The following is a 27,404-nucleotide window of genomic DNA, read 5'->3' as shown; positions in this document are numbered from 1 at the left end:
CAGGGTATATTTGACACTGCACCTCTCAGGCACCTATGCTTTAGCAATATAAAATGATTATAATTGTACAAAAGGCAAGCATCAAGCCACTGTGCTTTACCAGAGTAAGAATGGCAGTTCAGTTTAGCCACTGCCTTTTCCAAAAGACAGTGGACTTCCAGCAGCGAACGACACCTTTTATCTAACATTTCTTTCCAGCAGGTTTTATTTTTCTTCTCTTATGTAAGGCAAACATAACTTTTTGAGAATGAGAAAAACCAGTTTATACCACAAACACTAGCACACTTTGAACATTAATCTTCTAAGTCCTTGAGGATACACAGCCTTTAAAGACTTAGAACAGTTGAACATGTATGAGATAAAGAAATCTTAATGCCAGACTTCCTGATAGACATTAAGATTCACCAAAACTCCCAAAGTTGATTTTATACATTGGTCATTTTTTTAAGATTCACTTTACTTAAAGCCTTCTTGTAGGAAGTTGCAGTAAAACTATCTTTGAAGCTTCACAATTAGAAAACAGGTTTTTTTAGAAATCTCCAAACTATAACTATGAAGTAAAATATTTCTTATGAATACCTGAGCTTCTTGCCAAAGGCAGTAACTCCCAGGATGGCATTTATCCACTGCTGCACAGAGCCCACAGAATGAAATTGGCATCATTTAAAAATGCCTGACTGGGAAAAGATGCAGCCGACTTTCTTCTGTGTGCTACAAGCTTACTTACATGTTACAGTAACAGGTGCAACGTATCTTATTCTTTCTGAACACTAACTTTTGTCAAAAAATATTAATTTAGTAAGCTTCTTCTCTTTCTTTCCCTCAAATACAAGTTTTAGCAATCAGATTTTATTAAGAAATAGAAAATATAAAATGTAATAATTTATTTCACTTCTTCTATAATGCAGGTTTTAAAAACCCTTTCTCGTGCAGTCCCAAGTGCTGTGTTTAATCCAATTGCAATGTGTAGCATAACTCAAGCAACCACAGTAGGACCCTTAATTGATTATGTTCTGGCTGCAGTAAAAAGAAAGGCTGTGAGTGAGAGTTACATTTTTCCCTACAGCTCTGCAGCCTAAGGCTAACAGTTACAATACAGAAAAAAAAAGGGAAAATATTGCCTTCATAAAAATAAGAAAACAAAACCAAAACAACAGCTCCTCTTGTGGGTCAGCAGATTAAATGTTGAGAACTGAACAGAAATATTGGACTGTTGTTACACAAGTTTCCATCTGATTTTAAGCTGCTGCAGCTGACCAAAAGCTGATCACGTCAAAGAACCAACTCAAATAAACCTTAATCCCTCAGATGACAATTCCGTGTACTATGGCATGCTCTGCATTCCAGCTGTCTAATTTAAACAACATGGGTAGCTGTAAAGAAGTAAGGCGTAAACAGGACAATAAATATTTCATCCTAGAACAAACCACGTGTGTGTCTCACAGCCTGCAAGGTCATGGGAGTCCAAGTGGTTGGCTCAGTGCTTAACAGCACAGTGGCACAGCACCAGGATAGCTGGGAGCCCCAGCCTTGCCACCCCATTGGTACATGCAGGAGATTAGAGGAAAGACTAAAAGAAAGTAAAGCTAAACAGCACTAATGGTCAAAAGAAAAAACATGCATGTATAAGGTCATTAATCCACCTTGGTGAGGGGTCTAAGTATAAAGAAATGTAAAATAATTAAACAAATCAAATGTTAACCTAAGCAAACCTAATCCCCTCCTGGGACTGAAGACATGGACCCTTTCTGCAAGAGGGAGGAAAAGGTTTGCAGTCACACAAACAGAAACTGCAAGCCAAAGACATGAGACAGTTATTTCAAACACAGTGTGAACAAATACAGCAAGAAAATAATAAAAGCATTCTTTATTAAACACATCCCCTAAGTACTTCTAATATTGCACTCTCAACACTCTCAAGGTGAGACAACCATTAGAATATATTCCTTTCAGAAACTGATGACAAGCAGAGCTGTTTTATAATGACATACTTGAGACACCAGCAATAGATTGGCTGCCTAGAGAATCTTTTTGACATTTCACAAACAACCAAACAACCCAAACCTGATCGTCCTGTTGGAAGTTATCAGCTCCAGGCTGCAGAGACAGAAGTGTTTCAAGAAAGGTTTGAAACCAGTGAAGTGAAAGGACAAAGCAATATTCATCGTGTAACAGTTACAGATACAAGAAGGTACGATGAGCAGAAGTATCATACAGGATTCATTAGTATAATACAGGAAAAAAAACAACCAAACAAACTGAAGAGGAGATGGTGGTAGAAACACTGCTATAGACCACAACATGCACTAATTGCCATTATCTCTGCTCATTCCTGTATTTTGTTTGTCTAAACCAGAAAACACAGATCATTCATACATCATATTTCTGATACTGCATTTATTGAACAATGACCAAACCACAAGCTATTGTATCTGTGGTAGCAGAATCCATTTACCAGTTTCCCTAACTGTATTTTTATTTAATTGCCTGCATGGTCTATGCTACACAAGACACACAAATTGCAAAGGACACAATCAAACCTTAGCGACGTGTAGCAGAATTCAGATGTAACTAAATTTGTCTTTGAACACAGTGACTCAGAAAAGCGCATCAGCTCAAAGCACCTCACGTACTAACAACCTCCCAGTGAACAGATCAAATTATTTATCCCCCTTGGAGCCAAGAGTTCTTACTTTGGAAGTCAATAGGAGCCTTATGATGAGGTTCAACAGTCAACCAACAGACTAAAGGACTCAACAGATGCGGGGCGTCTTCTCCCAGAACATCTCATATTATTAGACTGGCAAGTTTAGGAGGCTGCTTCTGGCACAGTCTTTGCAGGCCTCACAACCAGCTGAAGGAGAAGTTATTTCAGAGTTACAGAAATACTTTTTTTTTTCTTTTTAAAAGTACGTATGGGGACATTTAATTTGTTCTGTCTCCAGCCTTCTCAACATACAATGACAGCTTATAGAGAATTATTTTCTCTAGATGCTGCAAGGGCAAACAGAAAGCAGCTAAAGACAAATTCAACAGAACACATACCATGAGTACTAGCTTATTCCAGTCAATGGAGTCATCAGAACAACAGTTTTTGAGTGGTGCCACAAGGACAACAAAAACATGACTGGAACTGAACTGACCCAGTGCGTGCTTTCCTCACTATTGCCAAGGCCTAGGCATATCCAGAAACAACCTTGCTGTACTGCATTTCTAATAAGCCTCTGGGAGGTAACACTGTAGTACATGGATGACTCAGATGGATACACTCACATGGCCATAGATGCAAATTTTAGATTAATGTTCTTTTTTGATGACTGCTATAGGCTGCCCATGTTAGTTGTGGAGGAGTCCCTGATTTCAGCACCATCAGATGATACTTGTAATAACCCTGGCCGTTGCTCATGCTGTAGCCTGTTGGGAGGTTCTGAAGTGTTCAATTGATAGGATTCCTTTGCCTCAGGCTTCAGATACCCTAAACATGTTAAACACGAGTCTCGCATCTTGGCAAAGTTCTGGTAAGTGCTTTCACTGGAAAAACAGTACAATACTGGATCAGCAATACAGTTAAAAGTAGTCAACAGGAGGGAAACATGGTAAATATTGAATATTTTCTCAGCAAATGAGCAGCTGTTCTCCAGCAAACTTCGAACCACAAGGAGGATGTGGTATGGTCCAAAGCAAACTAAAAAAATGAAAACAGTGCTTGAAACCAGGCGTTTAATTTGGATTTTCTTTTTCTTTTGAGTTCCGGGACTCTTGTGGACAACTCGTAAAATCCCACAGTAAGAGAAGGCCAGCAGGAAGAAGGGGAAAAGGAAGCCAGCAGAGAAGCGGTAGTAATTGACATTATGCTCCCATTCTTTGATGGGGTAATGCTCAAAGCACACCACATGGCTATCAGCATCCATACTGACCTCCCCATGTGTAAAGACAAAGCAGCATGTCATGATTTCCTTGGTCCAGATAATGATGCTCACAATCACAGCAGCCTTAATTGTCCGAAACTGCTGAAACCGAAAAGGGTGCACTACTGCGAGATAGCGGTCAATGGAGATGCAACAGAGGAAGCCAACACTGATATAGATATTCTCATACAAGATGATGCCGCAAATCTTGCACAGCAGCTCATCATAGGTCCAATTGTCATGCTGTAGAACATACTGAAGCCAAAAAGGCAAAGAAAATATGTAGAGCAGGTCTGCGATGGTCAAATTGCAAAGGTAGATACCCAATTCATTTTTAGCCTTGATCTGTAAATACCCATAGTAGAGTGACAGGCAGTTAGCTGGCAAGCCTACTATGAATACAAATATGTACACCACAGGAGATAACATCTGGTGGATATCATGATTAATAGTGCACTTCTCAGTTGCATTCTCTGTGAAATTCACCATCTTCTACCTCTTCCTGTGGATAACTCATCAGGATTCTGAGTGAATAGATGTAAAATTTAATTTCATCTGGTTTAATACGTCACTTACTTCTTCCATAGACTGAAGTGATGTCTTGCTGCAGGATGTTAATAACCTGAAGGTAGAACACATGAAAATCTTCAGAAAGGATACGATTGTCAAATATATAGTACAGTTTTCAGTAAGCTGCATTTTCCTAGCCTTATATTTCTTATAGTCTTTGATAGAAGATAAAGCCTGTCTGGAGTCATGATTCATATGACTAAGTCTTAGTTCTTACCAGAAAAGTATCAGAAAATTGTGTGTTCAAGAATCCCACAGCAAATGACAAAACATTTGTTGTTGTAGCTTTGCAAGTGCCTAAAAGGTGAAGAAATATCATCTGCTTTGCAGATGAAGCACAAAACCAGTAATTTGATTTGTCCATGATGGAAAAAACATCCCTGGTGAACCAGCAGTCCACTCAGACTTCCTCAGAAGATGTAGGGTGCACGAAACGGTTGATTTTAAATTTCCATTTCTTAAATTTCCTTTTAGATACCATGGAATAGGCAGTTGAACTCATCAGGATGAAAAAAAAATGTAAAAAAGGAATTTTTAGCAGTTTCTCTTACAGTTATGTAGAAGCACAATCCTGAAAGCAAGCTGTCATTCTCTCCCAAAAGGGCCCTGTAAAAATCTGGCACAAATTACTCCCATGGTCTCAGTCCTACAGGATAGGCTATTACAGATTCCTTATTTGCCATCAACTGTCATTTACTGCTACTACTTACATAGCTGTATCTTCCCTTTTCATCTTCATTGAATATGAATGTAATTGTTTTCACCTGGAGAATCTCCTTTAATCCAAGCTCATACCCATACAAACCATTCCCATAATTATACTATTGCTATTTAAGACACAAAACCCACTGTTGACAAGGTGTCAACACTGAAGTCATATAGGACAAGTGTTCAGCCTTGAGCCAGCTCACAGTGATTAAAACCCAGACTAAATGAAGTATCTATCACATTCAGCATTTTATCACCTCATACGATATATTCACATTGGCACAAATGCTCAGAACTGGTAAACAGCAAGGCAAACCGTGCCCAGCCTGAAGGGGATGTGTTTTACCTGATGATGCAGAACAGCAAGACTCTTCCCAGAAAACGCACAGCTGTGATGTATCCTTTTGTAAGGTTAACAATTTGTGTGCTCTTCCTACAGCTTCAGTTAACATGGCTTCAAAGGGAGACAGCTCTATCCAGGACAAAGATAAGGTATAAGGCCTTGTTCCTTTTTTTGGTTTGCCATCCTAATTTACATTGTTGTCATCATTTTCCGTTCTGTCTAGGAACATGGTATTTTTTCCAAGGCAACCCTTATGAAAATATGACCACACTGCAGTAAAATTAATGTCAGCTGCATCATTTGAGGATATTGATGTCCTTTTTTTTTCTTTAATAATTTTTTTTTTTAAGCAGTGGTGGGATCTACTCATGTAGAAATTGAGAAGAAAATCGCTTTGTTTAGGTTAGTAAAGAATTGCCCAGCTGAAATAAGTGACCAAACCTGCAAAGACTTTCAGTGTTTCTGGTTTCTTCAACCAGTGCAGCACAGTCCCACAGAAATCACAGCAAACTTAAGGACACATGTAAATATTTAAGAATTAGAATGTTGTTTTCATTCCTTTGCTTATCTTTATTCTCTCACTGACAGACAGAACACTGGCCCTGGGTTTGGTGGAAGTATTCTTGGGGATCTCAGTTGCCTTCAGTCTTGAAACAACAGGCCAACATAAGCTCATCTCTCTGAAAACTTCTGACTTCATTGTCCAATGCAACTTGTATGAAAGACCAGTCAAGTCTAGGACAGTGCAACCTCTGTTCTCCTCCTCTCAATCTCACACAGCTTCTCTAGGGGTTAAGAGACACCTCTCCACTGCGGATGGCACAGCAACTAGATAATCAAGCACAGCAGCAGAAGGGCTGCTTAAGGGACCCAGTCACAGATACTCATGGTTCAGTTCGAAGTTTTCTCCAAGAGATTGCCATAACCTTCCCATGAAACAACAATAATGTTATCAGCTCAGATGTGTAACACAGAAATTAATCACTGATGTACAAATTTCCCAGTTACTAAATAGCTTCATAACCACCTTCTTCTGTCTCCAGGAGACCTGGCTCCTCATCTGCAAGAAAAGAGCACAGAATCTTTGCTGAAGCAGGTTTGATAACCTACTTATCCCATCCTGCCTTTTCCACTCAGAGCTCCTGGCCAAGTACAATTGTATTTGTGTTTAATACCACTTCATTTATGTATAATAATTTGGCAACTTTCAATGTAAGATTTTGCCTGCACAGGATGATTAGCACACCTAGTTGTAGTCTAAAATGCCTAAACATATGGGATCTATCATCTAATCTCCCAACTAGAATTATCCAGTCAGTGTCCAGTTCCTGTTGATGAGGTCAACTAATAATTCAAAAGCTGCCAACAGCTTTGAAAAGTCAGAACTGTCTTTATAGGTCTAGCATTGTCCAGCAGCTGCGAGTTCTGTTCAGTATAACCCAGTGAGTCAGTACGGATCACAGGATGAGAAAAAGCAGATGTACTCTACAGTTGCACAGTTTTTTGAAAATTATCCTTTTCCTCTAAAAACTCAAAGTTTTTATTAAATTATGTTAATGTCATGGAAAACATGGCCATAAAAATATTTTCTGATTAGCTTAAAATTCTTGCCAAAATGCCAAATAGGAAGGAGACAGCAAAAGTCTCATTGATACGGCATTATGCTAATATTATATAAACTTATGATTACAGCATCATTTCCTGCTCCAGGAGGAAGTGCTGGAGTGGGCTGCTTCAGGGGGCCAGAAGAGAAGGCTGGCCGTTACAAATCAATTTGCCTTGTGCTAACAAAACCTCCCCAGTTTCAAAGATGAGAATGGAAATACTAAGGTCCATATTTCTGCTTGTGCAACAGCTGTCTCATACTGCTCTTCTGGTCAGTGGCAGCAATGAGCCAGGAAATCTTTCCCTTCTTTCAGTCTCCTCTGCACGTGGGGTCTAGGACACCTTTGTAACCTCTGACCCCTTGTGCCTGGTTAGGGACAGGCTCAGTAGCCAAATAGGAGATATAAAGGCAGTTCACCTTTCCCCAGCACCAAGTATGTGAAGCATAGCTCTGCACCAGCCAAGGGAGTGAAACTGAATGATATGAAAAAACCTGGTATCAAAGTACTCAATGGCAGTGCTCAACAGACGGGTGTGGAAGAACCCACCCGGCTATTAAGAACGTAACACACAATACCTGACAAGCTCTCTGGAAAAGTGGAACTAGAAGGAAAGGTGATGATGGGAGAGAAAAGATGAATATCTCCCTCATTACTTACTGACCTCCTCTGGATAGGGGAAGGAGAAGGAGGAAAAAAACCTGCTGTATGAAAAACATCTGGGATGCAGATACCCATAAAGCTGAAAGCATTTATGAACAGGAACACACACAGAGGCATTCCTTTTAGCTTTAATATGGAAATAGTACAGCTGTGTGATTTTTTTTTTAGGGCACAGTTTATGTAACACCTTCAGCATCATGGGGCTGCAGACATTTCCAGGCAGTATTTCCCTCTCATATATGCCCACATCTTTCAGTGGATACCCATTTAAGCTCAAGTCTTGTAAACAAATTAGAAGACTCTCACCATCTACATAAGCTCCAAACAATTTTCTTGTTCCTGAATTAAAAATAGAGCCAAGGATCCCTGGGCTTCAGAGTGCCTCACTTGGTTTCAACAAGCCAATTTTCATTACTCAATTAGACAGTTCAACAACAGGTTCTTTTCTTTCTCAACTCTTTTGTGCTTTAACTGTTGATAAAAATATGACTCCCCCCTGCACCCTGAACCATGGAGCAGCTCACATGTTAAGCCCTGTCTGCTGGCGGTGGCACAGGAAATATCTCGGAGCCATTTTCAGCAGCAGCCTCTTCAGCTCAGACCCCATATTAGCATGGAGCCTGGGTGGTTTCTTCAGTTTCAGAGAACATCGCTACAATTTCCCTCATAAGAAATCTGTCTGCAATTAGACCTACATATTTTTCTCAGAGACAAACGGGACTATGCCAAAAGACTTCCTTGTGGGAATTTGCAAAAGTTGTGCGCACAGCTTGTCTCATCCTCACCCATTTTCATGAACAGGGAGCGTAACATGGTCGTGCGCCTTTATGTGACAGTAGCTCTCTCGCTGTTTAATCTGTCCCTGCAGCTGTCATACACCACAGACAGCCCTGAGTCACTGTCATAGCAGGAACTGAACTGTGCTGCATATCTTGGAACCAGAAACCTGAGGCTGTTTCATTTTAGGATTTGGCTCAGATCATTACCTACACAAACACCAGCCCTTAAATACACACACTAAGCTTCCACCCAACATTTGAGGGTTTGTCAGCTTGGTTTGATCCTAGTTCACAAAGCCTGGAAGAATAAGGGCGGGTAAAGAGTGTGGGAAGTGATGAATAGCAGAAGAAACTAGGAACCGGTCAAACAATACAAACTGGGCAGAGACTGGCTAATGGCAAATTTGGAAGAAAAAAATAAAAAAGGTAGAAAAAAGTGGAAATCAGGGTGCATGAATGAGTATGAGGAAATGACACAATAATATTTAGATTCGATTGGAAGAACTATGGTGTAAAAGATGGACCTGTTGTAGCAGGCCCAGTGGAAGGCCACAAAAAAGGTCAGAGGGCTGGAGCACGTCTCCTAGGAAGTAAGGCTGAAGAAGAAAGTTTCTTCCTATGAATAAACTCTCACTGTTCAGCCTGGAGAAGAGAAGGCTCTGGGGACACCTCACTGCAGTCTTTCAGTACTTTAAAGGGGCCTATAAGAAAGATGGTGACAGGCTTATTAATAGTATCTGTAGCAACAGGACAAAGACTGATGGTTTTAAACTAAAGAAGGGTAGATTCAGACTAGATATAAGAACAGGTGGCCCAGAGAGCTGGTAGATGTCCCATCCATGGAAACATTCAAGGTCAGGTTGGACAGGGCTCTGAGCAACCTGGTCTAGTGGAAAGTGTCCCTGCTTCATTGCTGTGGGGTTGAACTTGAAGAAGTAGAAAGAATCATAAAAGACAATGTAGGATGCCTCTACTAGCACACAAGAAAAGTAAAGGAAAAGACAAATACAACGAGGCACAAGTATGAATTATAGATCTAAACATAGCTGAAATACTTAATGTTAATTTTTATTCCAATCTTTAGAACCAAAATTGTGACTCAGCATCTAACAAAATTGTTTTTAATAGTAAGGATGGGGGCATAGAATAAATAGATAATCAAAGGCTAACAGATATTGCAAAAGTCTAGGGAATTAGCTAAACCAATTTGTGAACTATTGCTGATAATGTTTCAGAAATTATGGTGGATTGTGGTAAAACAGACATAACTTTCCGTGAAAAAGAGTAATTGAAGAATTACAAAGCACTCAACCTAGCTTCAACCAGAACAAGTCATCAGACAACCAATATATATATCCATGTATTTACAGAAGTGACTCACAGCTGTGGAGACTCACCTCAAGTGAATTCTGCCATACTTTGAGATAAGATTAAGTTGGGCTGGGGTTAGCAATTGCACTTCCTTCTCATCCTACCTCAGAATGAGGGGAGAAGCTCTGGCCTCAGTCCTACTTGCTTTCTGTAGGAGGACCAGCACAGGCATGGATGGGCCCTATTTTACCTGCAACATGCAGACTTGCCAGGCTGCTGATCACCCTGCTGCTTTTCTGCTGTAAGCAGAAAGCAAAGGGGACTCAGGAACAGTAAAGGACAGCAGTGGAATCTGGTCTCATCTTGCTTGATTAATCCGTGAACCTATTGCTTCCCCTTCCCTGACGATGGACAGTCTAGCCCTACACTCAAGTATTTGAGTGTATCTAGCACCACACTCAAATATCATCCCATCATGTCAGTTCCTCAGCTTACAGAAACTACCTGCTGCACCTTTGTGCCATCCCTGTCCTCATAGCCTCTTCAGCCTGATTTCAGATGTGACAGCCTCCTCCTCAACAGCTTCCTGTTCCTGTGATGCCCTAATAATTTCCTTCTCACAGAGAATCCCCACACACTGGGGGTATTGATGCATGAGGGAAGGCAGGACTTGAGAAGGAATAGAGTCAGCAGCTGCATTTCAGGGCTGATGAAAGTTGGGGGGAGACACAGAGGCAGCAAGGGCAGCAGCACTGCAGTCAAACAGCTTGGGAGGCTGCTTTAGAGATGCTGCTGCAATAACAGATACATGATTCAAGAAGAAACTAGTGTCAGATCAATCTCATTTCCTTGTTTGATGAGATTTGTGGCTGAACAGCTACAGAGGAAGCAACAAGTGTCATACACCTTGATTTTTATGAAGACTTTTGACACAACCTAATGTTCATTCTCATGTTATTTGTAAAGGCATTATGTACTGCCAGATATGTTAAACCACACTCAGAAAGCAGCCACCTGTAGATCACTATTGATCTGGAATGATGGACTGAGATTAGTCTGCAATAGTCTGCCCTTTCCAGGATGCTAGTCAGCATTTTCATCCATTTTCAATTTTGTAATTTCTATCCCATTCAGAATGGGATAGAAAATGCACTTACTAAATCAGCAAATGATACTGACTTGGGAAGGAGTATGTAACACAAATGGGATTTAAGATGGCCTTCAACTGAAAACAAAACAAAATCCACTGAGGGCAAATGCAAAATTACCAACCTTGGAAATTAAAAAAAAAAGATAACAAAAAAGATAAAAATCAGATTGTCAGTATGAAATGGGGAATATTGCTATGCAGCAGTTGAATAACAATGCACTTAGGTTCACTCTGTTATTACTGAGAAGTAAAGAATTACAGTGGGATGCAGTACTTAAAGGGCACAAATCAGGTGTTCTTTCTACTCACCATTGGTGAAGTCTCTGAAACTTTTTGCACTCTAAGAGATACACAGGCAAATTAGGAAAAAGTCCAAATATTCTGGGAACCAAACTATGTAATCTCCATTTCTCTGTCTGCACAAATTCAAAATTACATTCCCTTACAGACAAGAGTTTCCTTAAGACAAGTTGATAGTGAGTAGGACACTGTGCTGTGAGGCACTCAAAACCCATTCAGTGTTTGTTAACTTGTGAGTGGACACTTCTAACATGAATTCATGCGTATAACAATTATTATTCTGTATCTCTTTCAATGGGAGGAACCCATGAAAATATTCTGTAAATTACAAACAACTTTACTTTTGTCATTATTGTATGACTTCATTTATAAACTTTTCGTCAAAGAAGGAAGCCAGCAACATTTTATCAGCACCCACATAAACAAAAGACAAATTAGTCACTGATGTCCGATTTTCACTAACAGACATGCAATTATTCACAGCATTGAGGAAACTGCTGCCTTTCCTTGAACTTTGATATTCTGGGAATTTGTCCCAACTTCTTAATTTCTGCTCACCAAATTTCTCCAAAGTCTGAAGTAAGCTAGATACATTAAATATCTAAACAGTAAAACTTCAGATGCCATCTGGCCCACAGTGGTGGAATAGTTGAGGGTTTCATGGGACTCAGGCTTGTTTAGTATAAAGAAGACCAGATTGAGGGCAAACACAGCAACAACCTTTAAAGGAGTTAAAAATTGCTGCAAACATGAGAGACGCTGGGTTAGATGCCATGAAAATCTTTCACTAACAAAGGCAACTGAAGCACTGAGATGGACAGTGCATGGGATGTAGGGCTGCCTTCACAGAAGCTCTTGAAGTCTGGCAGACTTTAGAATGGTGCAGGTGATGTCCCTTGAAGGCAAAGAAACGTTTGGGGAACTCTCAGGACCTTCCCCCTTCTGTTCTCCACTATCGTTTATCAGGAGACGTGGCGCAACAAGTCTTCCCTAGCAACATGCAATAGCATGGAAACTAACTGTATAAATCTGACACAAAGTAAACTAATTTGCACAGACGAATTTTGTTTTGAAACAAATCATCACTTTCCAATATTTTTTTATGAAATGTTTTTAATTTTGCAAGATTTTTCCTAAGAATGAAAGCTATATCCAAGTGAAACCTATATGACTTCACATGCACAAAAACTAATACAAAACATCCATGTTCTGCTGCTGTAATATTTCATTTTAGGTTTTTATGACTTTGGAATTCTCAGACAAGGCCCGCACATCTAAAGGACAACTTGTCGGGAAGAGTAAAGAAGGCAGGTAGGATAAGCACAGTCAGTCCAATACCTGAGTACTACTTATTCTTGATCTAGGATTAGGGCCTTTTTACCAAATGCAAGGTCTGAACAACTGGCTGAGCACTAGGAGGTGCTGAAAAGAGCTGACACTTTGGAAGATCCCTATTTATGGTAAAAAAAAGAGTTCGTACAATGTGTAACTTCAGGCAAACAGTCAAGTGATATCAGGGAGGTGAATCACGTAATAAGAATTACTCATGCCTTAGCTGCCTCACAACTTTTAAAAATGACCCTCGTCTGCCCCCTCCTTCCTGCTGTTAAAGATCACCCAGGTGGATGACATGACCCACCAAATATTTCACCACTAAGTTTTGTGACTAGCTCCTACCCACAGGGGACATCTCCCTGAGGCTTTGCAGATGACTTGCTTGAGTACAGGACAGTGGGTGGAGGAAAATATACCACACCACTTTCTACAGAAATCTTAAATCCCTGTATTCTTCAGATAACAACTCCAGTTCTTCCTTTATTCTCAACTAAAACCCCAGCCAAGCCAACCTCCCTCTCCCTGACAACTCTCCTTGACACAAAAGCCAAAGCAGCGTCCTGTCTCTATTGCACAAGCAGCAGGCAAATAAGTAACCATCAGTCATAGCTAACAGAACTGTTTATAATCCCTAATCTGTGCCCTGATCCTCATTTAAAATGACAATGCAAGAAAAGCCAAGATTATGCAGATCTTGCTGATTAGAAGCTAAACAAGCCATGATCAACATGCAATATTACCAGTAAGGAACAATGACTGGAACAACTGTGTTGTATCTTGGGATTGAGAAATAGGAACTTCACCCTTCTGAACTAAATGAGTCTGATTCATTTTACCATCTATAGCATCAGGGAAAATCACTCTTCTGATTCATTTTCCCAAATTCTGTATTACTGCCTCTTCTGCTGCTGCAGCTTGCTCTGACACCAGCACTATGCTCCATCAGGCAATACCAGATATCTCACATAGAAAATCAGTGATTTAAGGTTTGGGTCATCTCTGTATTGCATTTTGATGATTTTTAACTTCCTTGGTTTGCTCGCATGCCCCTCTAACCCTGGCACTGCCATACAGCTCTTGCTTCACAGAGCAACTGCCCAAAGAAGTCCTGGCTCTGTGAGAGTCACCCCACAGATTTCTCTGCATCTAAGCCAGGGCCACTCATTTACACCATGTGGGTCACAGCATACTGCCAGCATCCTGTACAGGTCAGCATCCACACACCAAGGCTGAGCAAAGCAAACCAGCTGTTAGCCTCTGTCTTCAGCCAGATGTTAACGGCACTATACAGACACAGTTGATGTGTATCTGTACCCATATGGTCTCACAGAAAGGGGAGAGGTTGCCGATGACATGCAAAGCAGGCCCTTCTGTCAAGCTTCCCCAACATCACTCACTATTTATAAGGGAAAACATTTGTTCAAACACTAAGAAGTTGGAGACAAAAGCAAGGACCAAATTATCTTTCATAATGCCACTGCCTCCAGAGAGAACAAGGTATAATTAAATCCAAGTACCAGCACATCACACCCTCCAAACAGAACTATCTTATTAACCACAAGTAGTCTGGAAAGCAGCCAAACATCCATCTGTACAATTTTTTCTCCTCTCCTCCTTTACCAATCGTTCAGTGGATTTTGCAGTGCTGCTGAGAAGCAGTAGCTTGAGACATCAATAATCAATATCTGATTAACAAAATCTGACAAATAACAAAGGTTGAGAGAAAAATTTTGCTTGCTAACTGAAATGTGGTTGAAACAATGCCATGTCTAAAGATACTGAGCACATCTCCCATTCAAGGAGAATATTAACATTTCCATTATTCCATACAGCAGCAAACAATGATTCAATAAATTAACCTCTTTTAAATGTTATTTTCTGAATATATGGTTCAGTATATGATTAATTTTGTACAGCAAAAGTTTTAAGACATGGTTAAGTGAAAAGCTGTTTCTAATATCTGGAGATTTTTCCCTTCCTCACCTCATTTTTCTTTGACTTCATTCTTTTTCTTCTGTTTGGATTTATTTTAATCAAAGAGATGAAATATATCAAAAATAGGAGACCTTTAAACTGAAGCACCTAGCATCTTGTGCACTGTCGCTATTTAAAACTAGAATAGCTCTTTTTGTGCCTTTGTACTATGTTTGTTTATGGCTTACATTGATCCCCATTGTGCATTTCAAACATGTTCCTGTTCTAGATCCAATTCTTTCTAGTCTAGCACACTATCCGCCCTTCCACACACTGCTGCTTAGCTGTGCTCATTTCCTTTCAGAATCAGTTGAGGTTTTTTGGCTCCTGTTCTGTATTTCTGTATTTACTCCTTGGATCCAGTAGGGAACGGGGGGTGGTGTGTGTGTGTGTTTGCGTACATATACTTGTGCATGTCTTCAAATAATCCCCCATCTAGCCTGTAGAGAGATTCAACTCTTCTAAGCTATCCTTTTTTACTGCTGTTACTAAGCTTCCTCCTTTTTTGTGTTTCCCTTTTGGAGACTAACCAAGTTTCCTGTAGATGTGAGTCAATACTCGCATGTAAGGCATGTTCTTCAGCGTTATTTCTCAGACTTGTCACAATTATGTAGAAGCAGTGCTCCGTGCAGAAGGTCTTCCTGTGTTCTTTCCCTCGTTGTTGTTCTTGCTCCCTAGATGACACTGAAAACTTTGGTCCTTCCTTTGGGTTTTTGTTTTTGTTTTTTCACTTGAGGGTACAGGAATCCAACAGCCTAGTCCCCACTGGATAAATCATCCTAAACAAAGTGCTGGCACCTGTACATGGAGGCTTGCTTATGTTTTCGTTTCCTGAAATTTAATTTCCTCAATTCCCTTAATATAAAATTAAAAAATCCTTTTAGTATTTATATATTTTAAGTATTAGTGTCTTGATTTCATTAACATTTAAATAAAGTTTGGCCTTCCTTCACTTCTGAGTGCCCTTGTTTCCTGCTGTATATGAATTTGTCTTCCTCCTTTTTCTTCTTTTGAAACTACCTTCCTTTGAAACTACCTCTGTCTGGCCTTGCATATAGTGTAAGATATGTTCCTCAGGCACAGCCCTCCTGGATTCCTGTCCTTCAGTGTCCTGCGTAAGAGCCTAGATGTTCTTTCCAGCACCTCTCCATCCCACCCTTTGGATGACATCACCATCCACATGAGCGGTGACTGTCCACTTTCCTGTGTCAGAGCCCACCAGGTTTGCTACTGCTCACCTGGAAGACAAATCCCAGCATCCTGCCTGGATGCACTAACTTAATCATCCATATGCTTGTGAACCAAGTGGCCCTTCTTACATGTCTTCTTTTAAAGAAAACTGAGTACCAGAGAAGCAACTCAGCAAAAGCAACAACCTTACTGTAAACAACTCATGCTTCCCAACATGCATCTGACTCGAGAAAGGGAGAGAATCAAATGCTCTTTACAGGGCAAGTTCTAATGAACTCTTAGTTAATGGAAATTCCAAATTTGAGAGCTGTTCAGAAATTTCGGTCCTGCTCTGGGGTAAAGGTGGAAGACCACCCCTGAAATTTGAACACAAGTTCAAATTCCAAATAATAATGTCCTGACATAACAAGGAAGGGAACTTTTGTTTAAGCTTCTTGTGAGATTAAAAGACAATTTCTATTTTGAAAGGTATGTGTGATCAATTTTTGAACATGGAGCATAAACCAGATACATCCTCTAATTAGATACATATGTAGATACAAAATCATTATCCATCACAGAGTGAAAATTGTCCTTCCTTTGGCAGATGGAAGACAAAATGTTTCCAGATATAAAATGATCAAATTCAAATTGTTAATAAAATATTGAATTATAAGAAAGCCAAACCAGGAGATCTCTGTAATAGTATTTCCATTCTTCCCTACTGATGTTGCCTGTTTTAGCATTTCATTTGGGTGTCATTAAAGGGACTTAAATTTCATAGTTAGATTGCATTTACTTTTGTAATACAGTCAGTTTTGGTCTTCCTTTCCTCTGTTAGCTACTAACCTCTCTTCAAAACTATGTGTCTTTACTGCCAGCCCATAGCAAACAATGTGAGAGAAAGGAAGCTTGAAAGCTCATGGAGTAGAACAATGATGTTCAGAAATGAGAGACTAGGCTCATTCTAGCAGCAATAGCTGTCTGTAGCTATTTTTGAGAGAAGAATGCCAGGACATCATTTCTAACAGCAGCAGAGTGCCCCCTCCATCACCAGAAGACCAGATAAGTTTTGAATTTCTATTTGCCTTTGGCATGGTGACAGATCTGAGCCTAAGCAACCCCAGATCAAAATCCAAGACAACCCAGCTGGAAACAAATTTGTTGCCACAGAAACAATTTCTGGCAAGAGGGCTCCATAGAAAGGAGCAGAGTACACTTCAGGTGAGCCCATTTCTCAGTCTACATCTAACAGTGTTTTAAACCTATTATTTTGTGTGTCCCCCCCCCCCCCCCCCCCCTTTTTTTTTTCCCCAGACAGACTAGCTACAGCTTCTGGATGAAGTGCCTAAAAAGTTCTATTTTCACTACCCAGCAGATTAACAGAATTCAGAGCATGGTTTCTAGTGGAGAAAAAGGAATTAAAGTGGATGCATCCCTCGGAGAATAAACTGCAATGCTGTTCTTAGCTGCTGATGATTACTAATACCTTTGCTCACAATTATTGGCCAGCTTCTTCTAAACATTAAAGCTGTTCTGTGTCTTTTCAAAACCAATTGCTGTCAGCTGTCAGGGTCAGCAGCTCTGCAAATGCTTCAGCTGGCAGAATAATTCATAACAAGCATTAAAAGCCACTCAGAATAAGCTTTATAGGAAAAACAAATGTATTAGAGGAGACATTCAGCTAATTATAAGGTAATGAGTCTTACAAGGCCACCATGCCTGGAGTTCTCTTTCAGCAGTTCTTTACCTAAAAATAATCAGCAAGTTGTATAAATGTCCTTGTGAGTGCAAAATAACTTTTTATTTAGTTATCATCACATTGACACAAGAATAGTCAATGGGAGTGAAGTCCCAGGGCAACACATGTACAGCCTTAGGGTAGGTCTAGAAAAACTGGCAGGAAAAAAATTTTCTTCTCCATGCATTGTTCGATGGGATGCCAAGAAAACTTGCAGCATCAGCTGGTTAATCTGAGTGACAGCATCCACAGGGCTGGTTAGGGGAGGAAAACTTCCATTAATGCCCACACCTTTGTACATCTGGCCCCACAAAACTGTGTTAAGCCACAGGTAAGAAGTTTCTGGTTTCAAGCCTCAGGAAAAGCCTTTTTTCCCCAGGCTCACCTTATTCAATGACATCTAGTATGACAAAACCTAGTTCAGCTGGGACTCATTTTCCTCTTTTCTTTCCCCACATCTCCCTTCTCTTTTCCCACTGTCTTGGATTGCTTACACTTCTCAGGTCCTGGCACAAATGGAGTCAATTTTTACCTGCCAGCCACAAAGTGAGATGAATACACCTCACTCAAGACATCAAGTGACATGAGGTTTTGTATGAATACACCTCACTCAAGAAATCGAGTGACATGAGGTTTTGTATGAATACACCTCACTCAAGACATCAAGTGACATGAGGTTTTGTATGAATACACCTCACTCAAGACATCAAGTGACATGAGGTTTTGTAATGAGATATTGGAAACACCACATCTTTATTCATTTAAAACTGCAATATTCAAATCACAAAGCTGTGATGTAGACATTGTCATACCCCAGCTGTGCTCCACTATAACAGAACATCATATTGGTCTGATCCTATTAGCCCAACATTTTCTCACAGTGTACTCCCCAGACCCTGGAAAGACTCCTAAAGCTTTGGAGTATCTTCTATGTTATCATCTTTGGAGTATCTTCTATGTTATCATCTAAATTACAGCTGTATAGCACTGAGTGTGAAACAGCTATCTTCTGCCTCTTCCCTCAAAACAGAAAGACAATTGCATGTGTAGAAGCCGCATGATATGGGGGAACAACAACATATTAGCAAGAAGATGGGGAGGCAGGAAGGATAGGGGTGAGGACAGTTAAAAGATTTGTTTCTTCAGAAAAGGAATGGAAGAGTGAATGTTAAATGCACAGGACTGACTCACTTTGACTGGCTTCTTGGTTAAAGCAAGCTTGAAAGAAAAGTAGCCAGACACCATACTCTTCAGGAGCCAGTGTGAACACAGGATGCTAATATGGAAAAAGCCACAGAGGGAGATGATTAACAGACTACTCAGAAAGTCCTGGAATGCTCACAATGACAGTGTCATGTCTTATGAGCCTACGTGTAGCTATTTTCCTTGCCTCACTATTAAGTTTCCTTAATTTTTTATTAATATCTGCATGTGTTCTGAACAGAAAAAGGACAATACAAAGCAGTTATGTTCTTCTAAATTCTCTATTTCTTAGCTCCCCTCCCCATGCACCCATGAAGCTGATGGCTCAGTGATTTACTTTTCTTGTTTCTTTACAAAGACTGTACAGAAAAATGCACTCATAACACAAGCAACCTACAATAATGAACAAAGGCATTTAATCCTATATATAAAAAAAATGTTTCTGACCTAACGGATTTCATTTCACTAAACAAGCCTTCACATTTCAAGTTTCCCAAGTCAGGTTCTGAACAGCAGCAAGGAATGTGGTTTACTCTTTGGAAAATATAGTAATGCATACTTTTGAGATACAAAGACAAATCTATACAGGTGTACACAGAGCACACACACACCAAGGTTTGTGGTTTGGTGATTTTCTGCTAGGCCTAACTTTTGTTTTGTGTTCTCAGGGGAAATGAAATATTTAATTACTTATTAGTCATTCAAAATATGTCAACTTATACAGTCCTACTAAGTTGTCTGAAAATGACTAATATAATTTACCTACTGGCTATTGCTCTGGTTCCCTGCTGCAAACATGAAACAGTTTCTTGGTTTATCTTAATTCCCTTTCATCAATACAACATCAACATTCAGCTCTCCTTGCGCCTAAGTGGAAGTCAAGAAAGTTTTTTTGGAAGAACTTTTATTCAAAGTTCCCACTAGTGGGAACTTGCCAAGGAAATTAATTTCGAAGTTGTGATTTTATTTTTTTTGGAACACATTGCTTTGGAGTTGAGTCCTTGGACTGCCTTCTTGTTTTGCTTTAACAACATAGCCAAAAATCTGCCCTACACCATTCCAGGAGTCATAACCTTGTATAATCTGGCTCGATGGAAAATCAACTTCCTTTTAAGAATGAAAAGATAAAAATAAAACTCACCTGTGAGCAGAGTTTATGCAAAGAGGCTTTCCCTGCAGTGTGAAGAGCACAAAACTTCCCAGCTCCTGTTCAGGCTGCTGGTAAGGCTGTCCTCCTCCCAGCTGTGAGCAAGACTGCCAGTGAAACAGCTCAGGGAAGGAGGAGGAGGAGATTGTGTTTCAGCTCCTGTGCTCTTTATGGTTCAAATGCAAGGGAGTCAGCCCAGCCCAGCCCTCTGCTCCCTCACCCACTCATTCATAAATGAGAGATGAGAGTGCCAAAACCAGACACTAAATACGGAGACTGCAACACACACAGAGCAGTGTGCACACCCGCACCTACCATCACAGACACGAACCAGGAGATAACTGCACCGTGATCACAGCAGCTGGTGCAAAGCCCAAATACTGCAGCTTACAGCTTATCTAAACACACACAGATGTTGCTTTGCACAGACATACTACAAAGTACACAGAGCCTTAGTCTTGTTATTGGTATTATTTACAGTAAGTTGTTTCTAGGACTTGCTGAGATCAGACCTTCATCGTGTCCAAACACAGCAGAAGCTGATCTCTGCACAAGGGAGCATCTTTTCTGGCTGTGCAAGAGCAAGGGCTGCAAGGCGGGGTTTCCTTCCTCTCTCATCTATGCAGCAAGACAAACCGAGGCATACACAGATCAAAGGGCTTGTCCAAGGTCATTCAGGAAGACTGTAGCAGATGTAAAAGCTGACCCCCTGCTAACTCACACCACTACTTTTATTCCCACAGAAGTGAAAGCTACCCCATGGGATATGTATTAAAGTGTCTGTCATCCAACCTGAAATGTAATACTCAAAAAAAAAAGCTAGATACAATTTACACCATTTAAGCTGGAAACGAATGAACTGGTACACAACTATCTTATGTAGTGCTCTGCTGCGCTGCTGTAGGGAAACCAGTGACTGCACTCTCAGTACAGCATCTGTGAGAGTTCCTGTCTGCTTACTGTAATGGGGCAACAGTGCTCCAAGGGTGGACAAAGATGGTAAGTTTGGAAATAGGAGTCTTGTGCAGGGTACTTCGAGACACGTTCTCCATTTCCAACCTGGTGGAACGCAAAGTGACATAAGCACAGAAACAAAATGGGGAAAAAAGGGAGGATGGGGGTGGGGAGAGGATACAATGACATTTACAAATCTTGGAAATACTCCAGGAGTGCCCAAGGCTAACATCAGAACCAGAATAAAAAATAACTCCTTATTCCAAACACAGGCAAAGGGCTTTTCAGGTATGACAGGCTACCATATGGCAGAGCCATTCCTCTGCCAGAGTCTCTGGGAGATCAGAGATCTAAAATTATTTGCAGGGCTAAGGGACCTCTCTGATTTTCTAAGGAAGGATGCTAGAGAAAAGATAGGAAATTCTTGAACATGGCCAGAAAAGGCTGCAAAAAGCACAGAACTGTCCTTTGCAGGTTCACATGCAGCTCAGAGGATGTCAGAGATGCAGACTGACATCCTGGCTGAACAGACCTGGCTGAACAGGCAAGGCACAGGCTCCCAGGAGCGCAGCCAGAGGCTGGACAGTCTGTACAACATTAAAGAATATGAAGGGTTGGTATGAAATTGACCAGGCCTACTTGGAAGGCTCCCTTGTTTCATTTTGGATTTTTTGTTTGTGGGACTTTTTAGTTGTTTTATTTTTCTTTTTTTTCAATTTATCACTTATGTAACATTATTTATTTAGTAGTTATGTATATAAATACATAGAGAAACACATACATTAAGAAAGTCACAGAGACTGGGATCTTTCAGGAAGCAAAATAAAACACTTATTCCAATGCCTTTTAATCCACAGTTGTGTATCTTTCAAATATTGCAACTCTTATTAGATAAAAAGAATTTCTAAAAAATTACACAAAGAAAATGAAGTGCAGTTACTTCCTTAGTAATATGTGCACTACTCTTCAATAAGTGGCAACAGGGCATTACATTGGATTACTTGCCTTCCCCAAGAGCCTGCCAGGGTCAGAGATCACTTTGGTATCGATGTCCCATTGGTAGCTGCAGGGAAAGCTTTTCCACCTCCTGCAGTGTCCAGGCTGCAGATGGGGAACAGGTCCTGAGTAGGTCCACAGACAGTGATTACCCCTTTGTGAGCCAGGGAAATAGACAACAGTAGCAGTAACATCACAGGCAGTATCACTTTCTTGGTTCCCACATGTTTGCAATTCTCTGTCATGCTGAACTGTGAATATGCTCAGAAATGTGTTAGAGATGACAGATAAAGGCGACCACAATAGCCAGAAAGCACAGCCAACGTCTTGGTCATCAGACACTACATATATATGTATACACACACACACACATATATATACGCCTATCTATCTATTTATCTATATCTCAGGTATATCTGATATACATATATCAGAGTGTCCTTAAAAGGCAGTACTTGACCAATGCAACTGGTAAATCAGGTCTTGCCTGGAGCAGAAACAATCACTTCTGTAATCCTCCTTTTCGAAAAATTCTGAAGCAAAATAAACTCAGAAAAGTCCTGGTTTACTTCTCAGTCATCCAGCCATTCTGTTGTGCCTGTCTCAGCATGCAGAAGCTGTAGAGCAGGTTGCTAAAATAAAGGAATTTGGTGGCTTGGGTCACCTGCCCTCATCACTTCCAAGAGGGGGCAGGACAATGTCTGCTGCACATCACGGCCTCCATCACACACACTCAGCAACTGCACATTGGGCTGTATTTAAAACTTTAAAAATGAAATGACACTTTTTGCAGCCTTTTATCTCCATGAATTATACAGTAGTTATTAAAGCTGACAAATAGCTATTATTCCGTGCAAGTGGCAATTCTTGCTTTTCACTTGCTTTGGTCAAATCATTTTAATGTGTATGATGATTGAGTAACTCCACTGAATTGAATAGCTCCTGGCTTGCATGTGTCAGAACCAGAAGCAGCAGGCTTCAAAAAGAACGGAGCTAAATTGGTGTTATAAGCATCACAGATGAAACAGAAATGCAGCAGGAAGGGAGGTCAGGCAGACCACCTCCTTGCTCTGAGGCCCAATGAGGAAAGCATTAGCTTCTTCTCTTAAATTGCCATCAAGGAAAATTCTGCCTCTCCTCCGGCAATATCTCCATCCCCTGGCTAGCCTTGTTCTTTAAAAAGCTTGCACTACCATCAAAACCTTAATCTGGCATGTTTCAAATTCATTATGTTTTTTTCTTGTCCTTTTGAATGAACATGGAAAAGACTATCGCTACTTTTCTTGATTTTAATCATTTGAATGCTCAAGGATTAATCATGCTGTCCCCTCTTGGACTTTCCTTTTGCAGACTAAACAACCCCATATTTCAGTCTTCTTCACAGACTACGTTTTCTGGACTTCTGCACACTCATGTTGGTCTTATTTCCAGTCATCATCATCCCTCTCTAAGTGTATTCCAGCAGATGTCCTTTCTGGCCATGTTGGCTCCATTAAATTCCACTTACCTGATCTACACTTTGTCTACAAAGGTCAACTTTCCTACAAAGTTTGATTTAAATTCTTTCAAGCACCCATTTTTTTTTTTTTGGTGAGGATAGGAAGAAATTAAGTAGCTTCTCTTTCTCTCTCTTGCAGTGATAATCCATGCACACATTCCCATTTTGTGCAGCTGGCAAACAAAAACTTGCCACTTCCATCCTGCTACCACCCCTAGAGCCCTTGCAGTTCCAGCTCTTGCACTGCACTGTGGTGTGGCTACGCAAGACAATGTTTTACCTGTTTCAGCTGCCTTGTTTCGAGAGGAAATGCTGCTGCAGACTTCATTGCAGCATCTTGTGATTTATCTGTCTCCTCCTATTTTCTCTTATTTCTGTTCTTGTCCCAGTCTGCACTGCATCATGTATCATTTTTAACCTTTTCCATAGGTCTCAGGTTTCACTCTGCAGGGCTCAGGCACAGTCCTCACATTGGCACTTCAGGTGGTTTGGGAAGATACATGGACCAATGTCCTAGAATTTACTGGGCACATTATCCCAAATGTCCCAGAACGTACCCCAAGTGGTAAGTTTGCCTTCCAGAGTTCCCAGTGGAAAACATCATCTCACAAACAAACCCAATCATCCACACCACCCTTCTACCTCCGGAAGAAACTTCAGGTGTCTGCCCTTGTTGCTGTGCTGGCAGCTGTCAGGTAAACTCACTGTCCTCCCTGTCAGTATCTGACTGCATGGGATCTCCCAGCTTCTCTTTGGAGCCTGCAGGTTTCCTATTCCCCCCAGGTCAGCACAAGACATACATTTGTCTTCCAAACCAGCAGAAAAGCCAAGCTCACAACCCCAAGAAACAAAAAAAATAGAAGAACCTAAATGCTTGCTAAGCAGAGCACCATGTGTATCTGTGCTCTGCCACCAACATGAGAAGGCTTTGACGAAGCCAGCACTGACGAAAAGCACTGGCCTGAAGAAGGGCTGCTGATACCATGACAGTATGCAAAGCCTGTGGCTGGGGTCACCTGCAAGCAACACCTTGATTATCTTCCTGAGGCCTCTCACAAATGACACTGGCTATTTAGGAGCTTCTGTCCTTCAAATGGTGAATTTCTGAAGATGTACCCAACTCTTAACTATTTTAAAGGCTTTCATATCTGCTAGTGATGTCTGCTGACCAGGCTCATCCCGTTCACTATCATGCCCCACAGAGGAAGAAACACAAGTCAGGATGCGCAGGGGGTACCCTTTTGCAGCCTCTGCTGCCAACAAGCAGTGCCCTTCAGATGACTTGGCGGGTTAGTACCTCAGTTTTATTTCACTGATGTTTTTATAATTCAACTTACCTTATCTCTTTCCAGGAATCCTCCTTGTGAGAGCATCCTTCAGCAGGTCTAAAATTTCTCCTGGCTCATTGGCTTTCAATCGGCACCTTCAGCAGCTACTTTCTGGAAGGTGGACAAAAGATTTGCAGCACCTTTGGGAACTCAGAAAAACTGGGGAACTTCTGCCACAAGTTAAAGCTCAGCATAGACACACAGGCTGAGACCATTTCAGCTCATCACAGGAACATGTCACACCTTGTAACCAGCTGGAAATTATCTCTGTCCTCACCATGCTTGTGTTTCCCAAGCTTCTTCAAAATGTAAATCCAGAAGTGCTTGTAATGTCCTACTTCTGCAGGACAGTGCCCTGATGCAGCACAGAAGATGGGGCCTAAATGTCCTTGAACAGATACTTCAAAAGCAAAAAAGTCCCTTATCTTCAGTAACTGCAATAGATGGTCAGTCAAAGCATAAATGTACGTAGTTCTCCAGATACTGGCTTTTCCCATGAAACATTGCGACAAAGGTGTTGTGCTAAAAACAATAGACAGGAATTACTGAGTTAGTTGATTTTTTGCCTTTTTTCTCACTTTCAGTTTCAGATTTGCTTGTAAGTATACTCTCCTCTTCCCAATAAACACTGTCTGTTAAACAGATATAACCTGGTAGGAGTTTAACACATGAAAGGAACATTTCATTTTATTTTAGTTACAAAACTTTACGTGGGTGAAACTTGATCCAATAAAGTCTTGTTAGTATCTGTTTTCATTCATTTGCCTGATTACATAACAAGAAAACAAACGTGTGTTCATATAGGACAGGGTGGGAGGCTGAAAGGAATTCAGGATCTGCCAAATGGGACTCTGTTACCATTGATATGGCTGGTTAAATAAACAAGGAAAAGGATCTGTGTTCACAGGAGCAGCATGTGGGTAATGAGACTGGGCTTCGGGAATTTGAGGTTTTTTTCAATTAAAGAAGCCAAAATAAGCAAGGAAGGAAATTCTAAAACAATGAAAATTATGTGGAAACTCATTGTTAAAAATACTTACAACTACATAGAAACAGTATTGTCTTGATAAGCAAAAAGTGGTACCTACCTTCTTAAATGTATCTCTCATTCTATTAGCATTATAAATGGCTAATAAATTCTTACAGAACTGTAACTGTCAAAGACATTTGCTGGTCCTAAAATATGCAACAAACAAGCTTAGAAATTGTTACAAGATCTTGCATTGAAATCCTGCTACAGGCAGAATTCTGTATTTATTGTGATGAATAAACATTTGACAGAAAGCTCAATAACTAGGTAAACAGATTTTGAGACTTGAAAACAAGACCGACTCTAGCTCTAGACTTCATGTGACCATGCCTCTTCTGCACCACAAATACCTGGAGTGATTTGTAGCATATGGTGTATTTCTCACCTCAAGGGTTGGCTATCATTTCTCACAAACAGAGCAAAAATGGAGCAACACAAATGAGCTAAAGGAGGCTGTCAGGAAGAGGCAAAATGAGAAGACAGTGACCACAGTGTCACCATGGAGGAATGTGAGGGAAGAAAGGACCCCTGAACTGATGGTATTTGGGCATCAAAACTGGTGTATTTGGGCAAAATGTTTGAGCAGGATGAGCATGGAGCAGGCAAGGGAGTGTGGGGAATGTCTGAGACAACAGTGGATGGAGAGCAGAGGAAGCATCAAAAAGAATGGAGATGAGGACTACAAACTGACCTCAAGACCTGAGAATGTAACTGTGTAACAGAGAGCCCAGCAAGAGTGGAGAAGTACGAAGACAAGACAACAGCAAGAAAATACATGAAAAACATGACAGCTTGCTGTAGATGATTAAAACCTTTAGCAATGCAAGAGGAGACAGAGTAGAGAAAGCTGGAACTAGATCTGGGGGGAAACAGGGTGCAAAAAGTGAACTCAAGGATAAGAAATAGTTAAAAATAATTCTCTGTGTTGAAGAACAGGAAGATCTCTAGTGCTAAAGAAGAGAAGTCATGAGGAAAGTTGCTGGAGATAACATGCTTGGCCAGACTGGTGGCTTGTTGCACTATCTGAGCCTAAGGGACAGGATCTAGCAAGAAGGTTCATTTGTTTGCACATTTCATGCAAAGAGTTTTCTGCTAACACACCACGTGGTTGTTCTTGGACGAAATTACTTTAAAGGCATGCCAAAACATCAAAAATATACTGTTCCCCATTAAATGTACATTACGCACCTCCTCTAAACTTCAGCTATTCAGAAGCAAGATACTACTATGTGGAAATGTAAGAACATACCAACAGCAGAGACATCCTTGCGTCAATGGAGGTACCAAAGCTGCATTACAGAATGTGCATACTGGTGCCTCACTGGATGCTGATTTTGTGCCTTGATTGAGAACTAGTCTACATGGAAGAGGAACAGATAGCTGGGATGTCTAGTGGAAAAGGACTACATCAGCTGTACAGTCCTTGGCTTACACGGTGCTGTTAATATAGCTCTCTAAAGTATTCTACCACTTTGACTCATTTATTTATGGAGCAAAAAAGCTGTGAGCAAATTCAGAAGTTTGAGGAAACTGAAGGTTACTAACCTTTGCTTAATTTTAGGTAAATCCCAACTAAATCAATACAAGGTCTACCCAACACATGTTGTGAGTGCCTGTTTTCTCTATTTGCCTTTTTACAAAATCATAAAATATCTTGAGCTGGAAGGGACCCATAAAGATCATCAAGTCCAA

The 27,404-nt window shown here is 40.6% G+C and overlaps 3 protein-coding genes across 3 annotated transcripts in view; 1 reads left to right on the top strand and 2 right to left on the bottom strand.

Annotated features, from left to right (window-relative positions):
• The window catches only part of DGLUCY (D-glutamate cyclase), a 185,476-nt gene extending 181,612 nt beyond the window's left edge, over window positions 1–3,864 (top strand). The window contains exon 14 of the mRNA XM_062638503.1: window positions 3,749–3,864. The gene's annotated coding sequence lies outside the window, so the exon portion shown is untranslated. The remainder of the gene's footprint in view (window positions 1–3,748) is intronic.
• Window positions 1–27,404, bottom strand: part of CCDC88C (coiled-coil domain containing 88C) — a 155,657-nt gene that overhangs the window by 28,432 nt on the left and 99,821 nt on the right. The gene's annotated exons all lie outside the window — the stretch shown is intronic.
• On the bottom strand, window positions 2,726–4,491 carry GPR68 (G protein-coupled receptor 68). The gene has a single exon (XM_062638579.1). It carries the CDS (start codon window positions 4,395–4,397, stop codon window positions 3,321–3,323), a length of 1,077 nt encoding a protein of 358 aa, XP_062494563.1. The 5' UTR covers window positions 4,398–4,491; the 3' UTR covers window positions 2,726–3,320.

Source organism: Pezoporus occidentalis, unplaced genomic scaffold (genome assembly GCF_034315485.1).
Source record: "Pezoporus occidentalis ecotype Australia unplaced genomic scaffold, CSIRO_AGI_Poc_V1 ctg115, whole genome shotgun sequence".
Classification (NCBI taxonomy): Eukaryota; Metazoa; Chordata; class Aves; order Psittaciformes; family Psittacidae; genus Pezoporus; species Pezoporus occidentalis.
The sequence above is the reverse complement of the archived record's forward strand: the minus strand, read 5'-3'. Positions and strand labels throughout refer to the sequence as shown.